The sequence below is a fragment of the Otolemur garnettii genome, unplaced genomic scaffold, assembly GCF_000181295.1.
Source record: "Otolemur garnettii isolate 467f Iridium unplaced genomic scaffold, OtoGar3 scaffold00030, whole genome shotgun sequence".
In the NCBI taxonomy this organism is placed as follows: domain Eukaryota; kingdom Metazoa; phylum Chordata; class Mammalia; order Primates; family Galagidae; genus Otolemur; species Otolemur garnettii.
The window spans coordinates 7140384-7156198 of NW_003852425.1; the positions used below are offsets into that span (position 1 = coordinate 7140384).

The following is a 15815-nucleotide window of genomic DNA, read 5'->3' on the forward strand; positions in this document are numbered from 1 at the left end:
CCAACTCCTGGGCTTAAGTGATTCTCTTGCCTCAGCCTCCCAAGTAGCTGGGACTACAGGTGCCCGCCACAGTGCCCAGCTATTTTTTGTTGCAGTTGTCATTGTTTAGCTGGCCTGGGTTGGGTTTGAACCCTCCAGCCTCAGTGTGTGTGGCTGGCACTGTAACCACTGTGGTACGGGCGCAAAGCCACATCTGCTGGAGTTTCACAGATTTGGACACCATGGACAAACTGAAGTTAGTTGACTTGGGTCACCAGTGTGTTAGGACCAAGCAAGGTCTGGGGGCAAGTATGCCTTATACCCCTGGCCTGCACCTCGGCAACATTCTCATCTTCATATTTGACTGGGACTGGCTCTTCTGTTCTCCATTAAGTGGAAAATAAGAGTGATGTAATAAAGCACCAGAAGGTGTGGCCACCGAGGGCCTGCCTTCCCAGGTCACACTTCAGTCTCCATCAGAGGTGTTTGTAGACTCATCTGAACAGACATCTGCCTGTGCATTTAGCTTGGTGTGCAGTGTGCACTTGACTAAATTGGTCATGGGATAGCATAAGAGCACTGCTAAAGAGTAAAGGAGCATGGGGCAGTGCCTCTGGCTCAGTGGGTAGGCCGTCAGCCCCATATACTCAGGGTGGCAGGTTCAAACCCGGCCCGGCCAAACTGCAACAAAAAATAGCCAGGTGTTGTGGGGGGCGCCTGTAGTCCCAGCTACTCAGGAGGCTGAGGCAAGAGAATCTCCTATTTCTACTGAGGGTGATAAAGTGAGACTCTATCTCTAAAAAAAAAAAAAGAGTAAAGGAGCATCGTGTGTTTTCTCTGTGTTTTTGTGTAGTTGTCTTTAGAATATAGTTTCTGTGTATTTAAGAAGCATATTTACCACTAGCTAGCTGAGGTGGGTTGTGTGTGAGGAGCCACGGTGTAAACAGTAGATAAGCTGATGACTTTTACTGTTCCCGCACATTCTCTCACTTGTCCCCCTTGTGTTGCTGGGTCTCTTGCTGTGAAAGCACAAGAAGGTGACTTTCCCATCAGCCACTTTCCTACCTTCTTGTCTTTGAAGAAAGAAAACCTTTTTCTTATTGGCATAGAAATGAGCTAGTGTTCATGTCTTAAACTGTTTGATTCTCTTTTTTTTTTGCCGACAGGGTCTCACTTTGTCACTCTGGGTAGAGTGCCATATCATCACAGCTCACAGCAACCTCAGATTCTTGTGCTCAAGTGATCCTCTTACCTCAGCCTCCTGCATGGCTGGGACTATAGGCACCCGCCTCGATGCCCAGCTAATTCTTTTAGAGACAGGGTCTCACTCTTGCTCAGGTTGGGTACGTTTTCATTCTTATTTGAGGTACTGATAATAGGAAAGTCATTGGGAGGTATCAGGAATTCCCACACATGGTGGGTGTGGTGGATGGTCGAGTTCTATGTCTGCTGTAATAGAAAGGATTATAAACATTATGGTCCATATTTTTGTAGTCAATCTTCAAAGAGTCTACCTGACCTCTGTAATATTTGCTATTAAACATAAGTTACCACATTAGACATAAAACATAAAACAAAAAGCAGGTAGAGAAGAAGATTTCTTTCTGTTCTTTACTAACGGCACATCTTAAAGCTTTTTATCCATATAGTTAGAGGGTTTTTTTGTTGTTTTTTTTTTAATGAACTGTGTTTTTGGATACACTGTCAGTCTCTGGTACTATAACTGACTTATTAAAATTAAAATCAGTTGATGGATACAACTATTTTTATGTTTTTGTTGTTTGTTTTTTGAGACAGAGTCTCACTTTATTGCCCTGGGTAGAGTGCCATGGCGTCATAGTTTATAGCAACTTCAGACTCTTGGGCTCAAGCGAGCCTCTTGCCTCAGCCTCCCAAGCAGCTGGGACTATAGGCACCCACTACAACGCCCGGGTGTTTTTAGATCTGGGGTTTCACTCTTGCTCAGGCTGGTCTTGAACTCTTGAGCTCAAGCAATCCACCCACCTCAGCCTCCCAGAGTGCTGGGATTACACAGGTGTGAGCCACTACGCCCAGCCAATACAACTGGTTTTAATAATAAAGCTAATGCTTTGAAGACATACTGTTTCTTAATTTTATGTCATCTGGCTAGTTTGAATTATAGTATCTGGCAGTGCCCATAGCTCAATGGGTAGGGTGCCGGCCACATACAGTGAGGCTGGCAGGTTCATACCTGGCTGGGGCCAGCTAAAATAACAATGACAACTGCAACAACAAAAAAAATAGCCTGATGCCTATAGTCCCAGTTACTTTGGAGGCTGAAGCAAGAGAATCACTTAAGCCCAAGAGTTTGAGGTTGCTGTGAACTGTGATGCCACAACCCTCTACTGAGGGCAATAAGTGAGACTTGGTCTCAAAAAAAAAAAAATTGTAGTAACTGAGTTCTTATGAACCGGGTACCTAAGTGTCTTGGGTGTGAGTAATCAGGAGCGTATGTGTGTGGGACTGATAATTCTTAGCTGTATTACCCCTGGGCAGACAGCTTAATTTTTATAAAGCTCAATTCATCATATAAAAGGCGGAGGGAGGATAATATATGTCAAATACTTGGCATAGGCTCAGGCTCCCGTAACTGCTTAATTAAAGGTGGTTAGTTTATTAACATATAAACAGGAAAACTGACTTCATCATTATTATGGTTCTCTAACTTTGTGTCTGAGCTTTCACTAGATTAAAGGGAAAATCTTCCAAATAGTATTTTCTTTCATTTATTTTCCACTTTTTAAATTTTTATATGTTTTATTTATTTATTTTATTATTTTTAGTAGAGATTGGGGGGCGGTCTTGCTCTTGCTCAGGCTGGTCTGGAACTCCTGACCTCAAGGGGTCCTCCAGTTTTGGCCTCTCAGAGTGCTCCCTCCTGGCCTGCTTTTTAATATTAAATCCACTTTTTACTTAGTTTTGTTTTCATTGAGATTTTCAGTTTTCTGGAACTGCACTTCTGTTCTCCTTCATAGGACCCCTGTCGCCGAGCACACATATGCTGGTTAATTAGGAGTAGAATCATTTTTTCACTGTTTGTTTCCTTTGGGTCTTTGAGTATCGTTATTTTGACCCCAGGGCTTAAGCAGTGTCCGGTGCATTGTAAGTGCAGGGTATATTCACTGTCATGGAAACTCTGTGGTCGGTCCCTCAGACAGGGTTCCTGTTTCTCTCTAGCAAGCCACAGCTGGGCCATTTCACGTCATCCCCACCACTGAGAATTTAGTGAAAAGAAAAGTAAAATCACTCCACTTTTTGATTTGCTCTGACTTTCTCACTTTTTAAATTTCTTCGTTATTTTAAGAAAAATTATGACAAAGTAAAGACGGTTAAGGTAGACAGTCTTCTTCCCTCCTAGAAACTAACTTTAAAGTATACAATATGTGTACAATACATAAATATATATACCATATGTACCCCATTCTAATGTAGGATATCGATATTTTCCAATTAAATAACATGAGGGGAAGTGTTGTAATACCAATTAAATAGGCATTGAGTCTGAGTTAACGCAATGTCCAAAAAGACTTACTTTATAGCTCCATTTAGGTAAGAGAAAGCTTCACTCAAGTTATGCATTGATGCAAGAAGATCTTAATAATTGAAACCATGAGAATAACTAAAAGACAGAAAATAGGGCTTCCCCTCCCATATCTGCTTTCCTTCATCGGCAGCTTTACTTTCTTAATGATGTAATAATATATCACAAATACTAGGTAAAAGCTGGGTAGCATATTACTTGACATTACTGTTTTTATAAGTTGCTTAAAATTCTGAATGCTGCTGTGTTACACATAAGAAACATGAACACATTCCTAGAAAACATAAGAACTCAAAACAGAAATATAAATAGGCTGTATAGTTCACATCTAAAAACCATTTTGCATAGTAAGAACAAAACAGGTGTGAATTAAGAGCATGTAAAAGTGGTGTCTGAAATTGTGTCTGAAATAATTTTTAAAATAGTATAGAGGGTTATCTCTTTCCTGTCTCCCCAAGTGAACATAAGCTTTTAACATTTTGATATATTAATTGATAGATGAAACCTCAGCAAGGGAAAAAGAGCAGTTCCTAGATAACTGACTTAGGCTTGGTTTAGAAAGTGTTCAGTGATACACAGTTACCTTTAATGTCAGGCAGCTGTAGCTGTTAACAGTGGCTTAAGCATTTGTGACCTTGAATTACCTCATGTAAGAAGAAATCTGGAGATTGATAAGCCAAGGCTGGTGCCACAGAGATCTGGGCTCTTTCTCAGCATGCTTGGAGTCCAGGCTTGTCTCTGATGCCTGTTGCTTTAACAGATAGCAAGATGGCTCCCCTATAGCTCCAATGCTTTCAGGAGCAGGAAGCTACAAGGTGCTGAGCAAAAATCTTTTAATTGTAAAGCTCTCGTTTTATCAAAAGAAGAAACATTTGTCCCAAAGCCTCCCATTATATTTCCTTTATTTCACTGGTCAGAACTTGGTCCCTTGGGCACCCCTAACTGTGAGGAGGCTAAGAAAGTATCCAGCAAAAGGCAACATGATTACCTGATGGCTGTAGACTAACTGTGATGCTTCCCCTGGGCCTGGGGCCAGAGCCTGGCTTCCCTGAGTAAAGGCAGCTCTGTACACGGAGCTGGCCAGGCACAGGTACAGAAATTCAGGGTTCTGTAAGAAAAGAAAGGAATGGCAATTGATAGGCAGTGACCAGTGTCTGCTACACACATGAAGTGAGTCTTCATTGGGCAATGATAATGGCTCATTATTAGGTTAGAATTTCTGAAGTAGCCGTGGTATCATGAAAATCCGGTGATGATCGTGGTCATCATTTAATGGTAAATACTTATCTCTTATGTGGCAGGCTGTATACAAAGGAGAGACCTGAGCTGTAGATACTAATTTGAAAGTGATTAGCATATCCATGGTGTCTAGATTTATGGGAACAGATCCTCTCTGTCTTGATCAAAGCAACCAAAATGGCATGATGGTTGGCTTGGCACCTGTAGCTCAGCAGCTAGGGCACTGGCCACATATACCAGGGCTGGTGGTTCAAACCCAGCCCAAGCCTGCCAAACAACCATGACAACTACAACAAGAAAATAGCTAGGTGTTGTGGCAGGCACCTGTAGTACCAGCTACTTAAGAGGCTGAGGCAAGAGAATCACTTAAGCCCAAGAGTTTGAAGTTGCTGTGAGCTCTGATGCCACAGCACTCTGCCAAGGGTAATATAGTTTGTCTCAAACAAAACAAAACCGCATGACGGCAATATAAGAATTTAAAAATCTTGTAGTACAGAATGCCTAATTGGTAGATAAAGTCTTTCTTTCTTAAAAAATAGAATTTATATTTTAGAGCAAGTTTAGGTTCATAGCAAAATTGTGCAGGAGATACAGAGATTTCCCTTGCACCCCCTCCCCCCACAGGCACAGCCTCCTATACTGTCAATATTCCTCACCTGAGCGGTGCACTTGTTACAGCTGATGAACCTCCATTGACTTATCATTACCACCTAAGTTCTTAGAGGATTTAAAGTTTACTTGTGTCATGGGTCAGGGAATAGCTTAGGTTCTTTACATGACAACATTAGTGTGGGCGGGAAAGAATTATTGGTAGCCCAGGACATCTCTCTTCAACCTTTGTTTTCTTCACAAGTGTTTAATGCTGTTCTTTGGCCGTCCTTGGTTCTTGCCCGTCCTTGGTTCTTGCCCTTGCTTTCAGGAAACAGCAGCTGAGGTGTGAATAAGATGACCCAGAAGGGTAGAGTACCAACTACTGGGGGCCAGTGGGCTGGAAGAAGGCTGCCTAGTGACTTATGTCCACATCAGTACCAGTCCCATGCCAGCATAAAGCATTTCTGCCATTGCATATTTGTAGGCGGGCCTGAAAAATGTTTCCGGTGGTCTTAATTTCTTCCCTTTGACCTGCAAGGTGGATTTGGGGGATTCAGCTAACTCTTGACTATTACCTTAGCATTTGGGATTTGGAGAGTGGAGTATAATTAAAATTCATGAGTAATTCTCTAATCCTCTTTTAATCTTGTTAATGGATATAAACCCTTTACCAGCTCTACTTAGCCCAAAGAACTGGAATCTTATCTCTGCTGTTATCTCTCTCTCTTATCTCAAGATAGTAAGTTACTGCCATACTATATACTGTAATTGTTACCTGGAAAGGGAATATTTGCTGACTACTTACTTTGTGCATTCATTATTTTTAAGTGCTTTGCATGTATAAACTACTTTATTTTCACACTAACACAATGAGGCCTGTTATCCCTACTTGATAGGTGAGCAAATTAAGGCTGAGAGATACTAAACAACTTGCCCGAGGTCACTACCTAGTGAGAGAGCCAGAGTACCAAGCTGTAAACTCAGTATGGTGAAATGCTGAAAAGATACAAAGGCCTGGCTGCGCCTTAGTTCAGTGTAATTAGTAGTTTACGGCGTTCGATTTAGGTAGAAAGTTGAACTGAGTCAGGGCCACGTGCCGGCTGTATGTTCTCTTTTCTCTCTGTGTATGTATGTGTTGCAGGCCTTGTGCTCTAAAACACAACAGATGTATCTGACCAGTATTAGACAAGTTTGTTTGTCAGAAAACCATTAGCTGTTTTCTCAAGAGAGAAATTAAATGAATGTGTCTGCTGTTCACTTTAGTGTTTGTGTTAACAAAGCCCTAAAGAGACAGCTTCTCTCCTAGGAGGAAGCAGGTACCGGTAGTCTGGTGCCCATTTCTTTTTCTACAAGAAATCTTCCCCCACTTCTTTTTATTATAAAAATTAGCACATACTTATTGCAAAGACCTTCAGTAAAATTCTGTTATTCAGTACCCAGGATTAACTTTATATAATTTGAAATATAGCGTGTATCTTTCTGTCTACCATTCTTGGTCTGTAAAGACACACAAACGTGTCTTTTTTTTTCTTTTTCTTAACATCTTTCCCTTTTAATATCCTTTTTAAAGGCTTTGGAATATTTCATTGTATGTATTTTTAAATTTTGTAAACACCTGCTTTGCGAAGTCTTTTTGATTTAAAATTCATTTATATTGCTACATCCCCAGTCTTAGACACCAACTTGGAATATGATTCCGTGTATGTGTGGGCAGCAGAGTGTATGTTGAAGAATCACCTCCGTCCACTCTACCTGAACCAGGAAGTCTGTTCAGACCCTAGATAAGCAGATGGCACCCAGGAAACCTCAGCTGTAGGCCCTTTTCTTCCCTCACCATGACTACAGCACAGCACTTTTTTTTTTTTTTTTGAGATAGACTCTCATTATGTTGCCCTCAGCATTGTGAGGTGGTGTCACAGCTCACAGCAACCTCAAACTCCTGGGCTTAAGTGATTCTCTTGTCTCATCCTCCCAAGTAGCTGGGACTACAGGGGCCCACCACAACACCTGGCTATTTTGTTGTTGCTGTTTTTAGCAGGCCTGGGCCGGATTCGAACCCGCCAGCCTTGGTGTCTGTGGCCGGCACCCTGCCACTGAGCTACGGGGGCCGCCCATGAGCACAGCGCCTTTCTGAGGCTCAGGTTCCTGACTGGGGAGCTGACTGTGTCACCTTTTTTCTAGTTTTGAGTAGCTTATGATGTTCCAACATGTATACACATTCTTAAAAATCAATAATTAAGTGCTTTGATAATATGAGAAATTCTATTAAAAAACCTTTTTCCCATCCTGACAAGGATACCAAAAAAAGAAAAACCTCTTTTCAGTGTAGGACATCACTTCTGTGGTCCCTCCTGTCTTCTTTCCTGCCCCTCGGTTCCCACAGTTGGATTGGTGTTCACTGTCCATTTTGGTTCTTTTCTTTCTGCTACTCAGTATTTCTACATAGTGTTCCAGTGTATTAACGGGAGAACTTTTGAATTCATATTGTTGATAAATTAGGAAACTAACCACTTTGTATTCCTTGAAGAGCTGAAAGTGAACTGTTGGGGCAATTTTTCTGTTTTTGAATCTGTGGGTCATGACTAAAATCTTTAAAGTAACACAATAGAATGGGATTGAAAATGTCAGAATGGTTTCATGAAGCATCTATTTTAGTTTATATGTGGAAATATGTGAATATGTGTTTCATGGATAATGTAAGATGTATACTTACTGAGGGTCAAAAGAATCTAAGAGCCTCTGGATTTGACAAGTCTCATCAAAGTTTTTGGTATTCATATCATATTTAAAGAGGCAGTTCAATTTCCCAGGCATCTTCTGAGAGCTTCTTCCTTTGCAGTGACAGAGTAGATAGTTTAGTCATGGAATGCTTTGGTGCACAAAACTAGGACTTTGAGAAAAATGTAACTCTAACCCCTGCTGCTCCGGATGAGTGTATAAGGAAGCAGTTTTTAATCATACTACTAACTAAATACAAATAGGTAAGTCACACTATGGCAAATAAAGCTCAGAGCAGGAAGCCCAGCCTTCCACATACAGGCGGACTCGGCCGTGATCCCGGTTAACACTCCTCCTGCTGCTTCCCATTGGCCTCCGTTACATTAGCTCACTTCTGCGTGAGGGAAGCCAAAACACAAGCTTATCCTCACATCACAAGCTATTACTTTACAGTCAGCTCTCCGAGATTCATTTTACATCATTCCTGTACTTTAAGTGAACGTTTTTGGTTAGTCCTGAAGTTCAACACAGCACTCACTCTGTGACTTCCTCATTAGCAATCACCTCATTCAGCTGCAGCTTTTCTCTTTTTTGGTTATTTTCTTAAAACATGTGACGTGCACAGGCACGCACACGCGCACACCTGCTTCTGATTCCCTTCCTCCGGGCTTTCTGAGTGAGTGAGTCAGCAGAGTTAGCAACTGTTCTTCAGGGAGCTGATTTTGTGGAGTGGCCAGTGCTTTTGCAGTGGTTAGCCTATCTTAAAGATTCCTTCTAGTTACTGTTTTAGTCCAGCTCAGTTATGACAAATATCCAGATATATGTTCAGATAGAATAAGAAATTGTGGAGCTTCAGGTTAGAACGAGGAAATCCCAAGTGTAGAGGAAATTTCTTTGATTCAGAAGTAAAAGAGTATTTTAAATTTATTTCCATCTAACTGAAACCCATTCTTCTTAGTAAAGCGTCACAAGAATGGAAAAGCAAGTATCCTGTGTACTCAGTACAAATATGAAGCCAGTAGATGATCTAATACATGCCTGCACAAGAGAAAACCAATTCAGTTCAAGTCAGGGGAGGCGGACTGGTGTGCTTGCACTCAGTGGGCACAATGTCCACTCCCAGGGTGAGGAACACAACTACAAGAGGGACTCTACCTACCAAATGCAAACATTGTAACCTAGTTGTTTGTACACTCACATTAATCTGAAATAAAAAAAGAAAACATAATAATAAATTTATTTACATCTATTTGTAGAATGAATTTTGTTTCAGCATTAGTTAGGGTCGGGAAAGGCATGTTATTACCTGAAGAGGGGAGGAATATCCGGAACCTGAGGATCACATAAAGACACTCTCAACCCCAGGAGGGTCTTTCTCACTTGTTCTAAGTATGTTGTGGACCTTGGGCAGTGCCAGACCTATGTTCCAAAAGTTGCTTTATGGGGAGTTCTTACCCATGGTGTACCTCAGTTATTACAAGTACATAAGAACCAGTTACTGTGAGAGGATTCTTCTCATCTCTTCCTGATGGCGGGACCCAAGGTGGAAGTGGGGGTTGCTCCAGTTCCCACTCACCCGTGGTACCTACCAGGACGAGGGTGGAGGCTCTCGAGGGGTGGAGCTCCAGGGGCAGTGACAGCTGGTGCTGGCTTCCCTGGTGACAAGCAGATGTGGAGCAGATGGCTGTGACCGTCCGTCCTGATCCTCCCTCTGCCTCCTGTCTTCATGCTGTGCTCTTGCATCTGGGAACAGTTTGCCCGAGTTTCTCAGTGGTGGTGGGGGACAGGCTGCAGAGTATCATGTTTGAAAATGTTTTACTGAGATCTTACTAAAGGATGTACTTCCTTTTGTATTGCTTTTCAGAATTAAAGCCATAGAGAGTCCCAACAAAGAAGATGATACCCAGTGGCTGACCTACTGGGTAGTGTACGGCGTGTTCAGCATTGCTGAATTCTTCTCTGATCTCTTCCTGTCCTGGTTCCCTTTCTACTACATGCTCAAGGTATGCTGAATTCTGAACTGCCGTTCCCTTCCACATACATATTGGCTTCATTCTCTACCACCAAAATTCTCTCTCAGGACCTGTGTATAAACCATAGGAACAAATGCTTCAATGTTGTACATCCACGGCTCTGTCTCAGATTATAAACAAGAAGGCAGGATTTGACATGGCTTGCTTCATTTGTATACTATCTTGAAAATAGCCAAAGAGTTGTGTGTTCAAGAAATGTTTGATAATAATAATGATGAGAATACTATGACGTAGCATGAACACTGCTATTAGTTTGCTAAGATCCTGTCTTCATGCACTGATGCCTCCATTTAATATGGAAGAAGCCTTGCAGATTTCAGCAGGTCATTGATTATTCATGATGGTGAACAGGAATCATTCTGGAGGAAAAATACTTATTTCTTACATAGGTTTGAAGAAAGAGGAGGTGCAGTGGCTCACTGCGGAAGCCACTTCAATGACTTTAGCAGGTGCAGTAGTCAGGGGTCATCGCTGGCAAGCCTGTGTTTGGCAGAGCGTCAGTGTCAGTTACCAACATGTGGGGGAAAAGGAATAGGAGGTTGAAACTCATTCCTAATGGAACCTCTATGAGTTCCTAGTTTGCACCAGAGGTAAATGAGAATGAAAAAGTTCACTACTTTGAATAGATTCCATAAATGGGATAAGCTGTCTTGGGGCAATTCCTCAAGTGACTTTCATGGAAGAAGCTCTGCTTCCTGCTGGGTGACACAGACCTTCCGTTCACAGAGCCAGGCACGTGAACTGCACAAGCTGGACAGAGTGGTGTGTCCAGCCTGGTCCTGGGATCTCTTCTTTCCCTTGCCTTTTGTTAGTATTCATTTTAATAAAAGCTACATACAACAGAGTTTAAAGGTTCAAATAGTTGTGTAAGACTTCTGCAGAAAGAGGGCAGCTCCACACCTTGCCCCCATATTGCTTCCTTGGAAGCAACCACTTCGTTTATGGCACTTCATTTATGGCAGTCTGTTTTGTCCTTTACTCTATGTTTGTAAATAATATGCTTGTGTGGTCATTCTGAAATTTTTTCTAGTTTATTCATTAGCTCTTGATTCCTGCTGGAAGATAAGGATTTAGCTTTCCTTCCCTGCCTCTGCCACTCCCATACCCCCATTCTCCTATGGTCCACACCTTCACACCTTGCTTTCTGTTAAGCAGACTTTCACCACTTACAATATTATGGCTTTGAAAATGCTATTCAGTTGGACCATAGAGTGGTTTCTCTGGAACTAATAATGGTTTTTTTATTTATATATTCAGGCCTATTCATAGAATTCTTTTTTTTTGTTTTAGAGACAGAATCCCACTGTATTGCCCTCAGTAGAGTGCTGTGACATCACAGCTCACAGCAATCTCCAACTCCTGGGCTTAGGCGATTCTCTTGCCTTAGCCTCCCAAATAACTGGCTGGGACTACAGGCTCCTGCCACAATGCCCAGCTGTTTTTTGTTGCAGTTTGGCCAGGCCAGGTTCAAACCCACCACCCTCAGTATATGGGGCCGGTGCCCTTCCCACTGAGCCACAGGTGCTGCCCAACCTATTTGTAGTATTCTTATGATTTCAGTTTGTCCTACTTATTCTCCATTTCTATGTACTTAAATTTTTTTTTAATCTAAGGGAATTTAGATATAGAAGATTAGATATAGGAAACTCCCTCACCCCGGCCATCATCACATTGATATTACCTTGATTTTTAATTCTGGGTAACTATAGATATAGACAGTAAAACCTCTGTATGTTTGCCACCCAAGGGGCTCAGTGCCTGTGGCTCAAGCAGCTAAGGCACCAGCCACATACATCTGAGCTGGCGGGTTCGAATCCAGCCTGGGCCCACCAAACAACAATGACTGCTGCAACCAAAAAAATAGCCGGGTATTGTGGCAGGCGCCACCTGTAATCCCAGCTACTTGGGAGGTGGAGGCAGGAGAATCGCTTAAGCCCAGGATTTGGAGGTTGCTGTGAGCTGTGACACCACCTCCTGATTTGCACATTTATTCTGTGGTTGTAACGTATTATATCTATGATGCCATATATTGGGGTTTTCTTTCCAGCTGTTACATTTTTCATACCTAACATTTTTGCTTGGCCCTTTCCTATGTTTTCTTGTTCTTCTTTCATAATGTTAATATTTTGTCTTGTTTCTTTTAGTGTGGTTACCAATCAAGTTTAAAATTCTTGATCAGTCAATTCTAGTATTTTTGCTCCTGAAAAAAATCTGTAATTGATTGTGTTGTTTCTCTTTGAAAATGGTGGTACCTTCAAACTCACGTTCTGCAAACTCATTGTCCTCCTGTTCTATCGGGTACTGGAATGCTAGAAGGCCAGTCCATGCTACTCTTGGGAAGTTCTGGGTAGGGCTGGATGAGTCTGAGGGTGGACAGCCCGGGCCCTGGTACAAAGGAATCGTAGTTAATTTCTCTTTACCTACTGAGCAGCTCCAGGGCTGGAGGCTTTGCCTTTGACCCCCTGTCCCACAACCCCTCGGCAGTATTAGATGAGATGTTCCTGGGTTCACAGTTGTGGGGCCTGGAGCAGGAAGGGTGGAGAAGTCACTGCCCTCCTTAGCTGATTCCCACCTGTTTTCCCCAGTGACTCGTAAAAACAGGACTTTATGCCAAAACCTTTGTTTTAGAGATAGTAAGAGAATTTCTTTTTTTAACTTTGAGGTATGCAAGCAAAACAAAATGTAAATGTTACAAATAAAATGATTTGATAAATTGGACTAAAATTTCAGAAAATTAAATTTCTATTGACAACAGGCAGCACAAAGTTAAAATAATGACAGCCTAGAAAGATGTAGTTATAATATTTACACCAAATAAAGAAATAATATCTAGAATATATAAACATATCTACAAGTAAAAAAAGAGAAAAATGGGTGAAGGTTCTAAATAGGTATTTCATAGAAGAGAAAAAATGTGAGTGGTCAGTAAACACCTCATGAGTGACATGGGAAATGTGAGTTAAAAAGCCTGTATTTTGTTCATTAAATTGGCAGATACTTTAAAGTTCAAAAATACCATTAAATATGATTGGGAAACATACATGTGGTATAGGCAGTTGAACATCCCAAATCTGAAATCAGAAATGCTCCAAAATCTGAAACCTATGAGCACCTGCATGACTCTCAAAGGAAATGCTCAGATGTATAGGGCAGATATTCTAAAATTCGAAATCAAAAACATTTGTGGTCCGAGCATTTCTGATAAAGGCTACTCAAGTTATAGTGGTATAAATTGAAATAGCTTTTTTAAGGGACTTTGAAAATTTCTTGTTGAATTGAAAAAGGGTACTCTAACAATTCTAAGTGTCTGAGCAAAGGAAATAGTTACCATGTGCTCTACCGAGGGTGACCAAGTGAGACTCTGTCTCAAAAAAAAAAAAAAATACAGTTAAGTTCATCCATACAGTTAAAGGGAAAGGAATAGACCCATATGTCTGCATAGTTGATTAATTATAAAAAGTTGTAGAACATTATATACAGGATGATACCATTTATGGTATATAAAAAGAGATAAATTTTAAAAATTAAGTGAAAACGTGCTCAGTATAGGGTATTTCAGTTTGTTTGTTTTTTGAGACAGGGTCTCACTCTGTTGCCCAAGCTGCAGTGCAGTGGCCTGATCATACTCACTGTAAGCTCAAACTCCTGGGCTCAAGCGATTATCCCACATCAGCATCCCAAGTACCTGGGACTACAGGGGTGCACCACCATGCCCAGCTCATTTTTAAAACCTTTTGTAGAGATATGGGATCTTGCTTTGTTGCTAAGGCCGCTCTCAAACTCTTGGCCTAAAGCCATCATCTCACCTTAGCCTCCCAAAGTGCTGGGATTACAGGTGTGAGTTACCTAGTCCTGGCTTATATTTAAAAAATTTTGTATGACATCACCGGAGAATGCCTTATAATTATGACAGTTGAAAAATTTTTCTTTCAAAACAGAAGAAAATTGGTCTGTGGGAAAATTTAAGATTTCAAAGATCACTGGCCTTTTTTTATGTATTTTTGTTATTTTAGCATTTAAAAATACTTTTATAATCTTTTTTGAGACAGAGTTTCACTTTTTTTTTTTTTTTGAGACAGTCTCACCCTGTCACCCTTGGTAGAGTGCTATGGCATCATAGCTTACAGTAACTTCAAAATCATGGGCTCAATTGATCCTCTTCCCTCAGCCTCTCAAATACCTGGGACTATAGGCACCTGCCACAAGATCTGACTAGTTTTTAGTTCTTGCACAGACTGGTCTTGAACTGGTGAGCTCAAGCAATTCAGCTGCCTCTGCCTCTCAGAGTGCTAGGATTATAGGTGTGAGCCACTGTGCCTGGCCTAGTTATATAATCTTTAATTTGGATATGCTGTATTTTAAACTTCAAATAGTGTTGAAGCCCTTAGTAAGGTCCATCTAACGGTAGTGACCTCACAGTGTAGTCTCTGATGGAAAGAAACCTGGCTTTTGCCGTGGGCCCACTGCAGTGAATAAGTAGCATCCTGTAAGAGGAGCCCCTGGCACTAGTATCTGAAATGTGAGCACCCCTGACTTCTAGCCTGCTAAGGGAGGCACAGAGGTAGAGGGAGGATCCAAAATAAATGACAATCACTGAATCATTTATATTTGGTTTTAAAGTACATTTAAAATATTGCTTTGCAGGAAATTTTTCCCTAATGGTGAACTGAATATGTGGCCATTAGTAGTCTCCAGCTGTATGGCATCACGGTATTGATGAGAGTGAATTTATTGCTTGTTCCAAGTAGATAATATATTTGAGAGTATTAAAAATTAATGATGGGCTTGGTGCCTGTAAACTCAGCGGCTAGGGTGCCAGCCACACACACTGGAGCTGGTGGGTTAGAATCCAGCCTGGGTCTGCCAACCAACAATGACAATTACAACTAAAAAATAGCCAGGCATTGTGGAGGGCGCCTGTAGCTCCAGCAACTTGGGAGGCTGAGGCAAGAGAATTGCTTAAGCCCAAGAGTTTGAGGTTGCTGTGAACTGTGATGCCACGGCATTACCCAGAGCGACGGCTTGAGACTCTGTCTGAAAAAAAAAATTAATGATGCTGTCAGTGACAATGCTTTCTTCCTGATTCATGGCATATTCTGAATGGCTTCAGTGAATGGACCAAGAAAAAGCCTCAGAGTTGCAGAGTCAGTAGGAGAAGTTTTAGGAGAACATTCATTTTTAAGGACAAGCATAGATCTTAGTTATGCTATTGACAGTCACATGGTAATTGTATGGGAGTGTAAAAAAAAAAAAGACCTGCAAGGAAGGACACTCTTAATATTTTATTTCTTGCAGAGTTAATATTGTTGGTGGGGTTTTTTTCATTTTTTTCTAAAACAGCGTATAATATTGGAGGAAAATAAAAGTAACCAATGGCTAGGCATTAAGCTTAGTTGAAAAGGTAACATGTGGCTGGGTACGGTGGCTCACGCCTGTAATCCTAGCACTGTGGGAGGCCAAGGAGGGTAGACTGCCTGAGCTCAGGAATCTGAGACCAGCCTGAGCCAGAGGGAGACCTTGTCTCTAAAAAAAAGAACGGGGCATTGTGGCAGGCACCTGGTCCCAGCTACTTGGGAGGCTGAGGCAAGAAAATTGCTTGAGTCCAAGAGTCTGAGGTTCCTGTGAGGTGTGATGCTACAGCACTCTACCAATGGCAACACAGTGAGACTGTGGTCTCAAAAAAAAAAAAAAAA

At 41.5% G+C, this 15815-nt stretch overlaps 1 protein-coding gene across 1 annotated transcript in view; it reads left to right on the forward strand.

The window, feature by feature from the left end:
* REEP5 (receptor accessory protein 5) overlaps positions 1-15815 on the forward strand; it is a 42280-nt gene that overhangs the window by 9438 nt on the left and 17027 nt on the right. The window contains exon 3 of the mRNA XM_003788914.3: positions 9954-10092. Coding sequence (XP_003788962.1) covers positions 9954-10092 — 139 coding nt within the window. The remainder of the gene's footprint in view (positions 1-9953; positions 10093-15815) is intronic.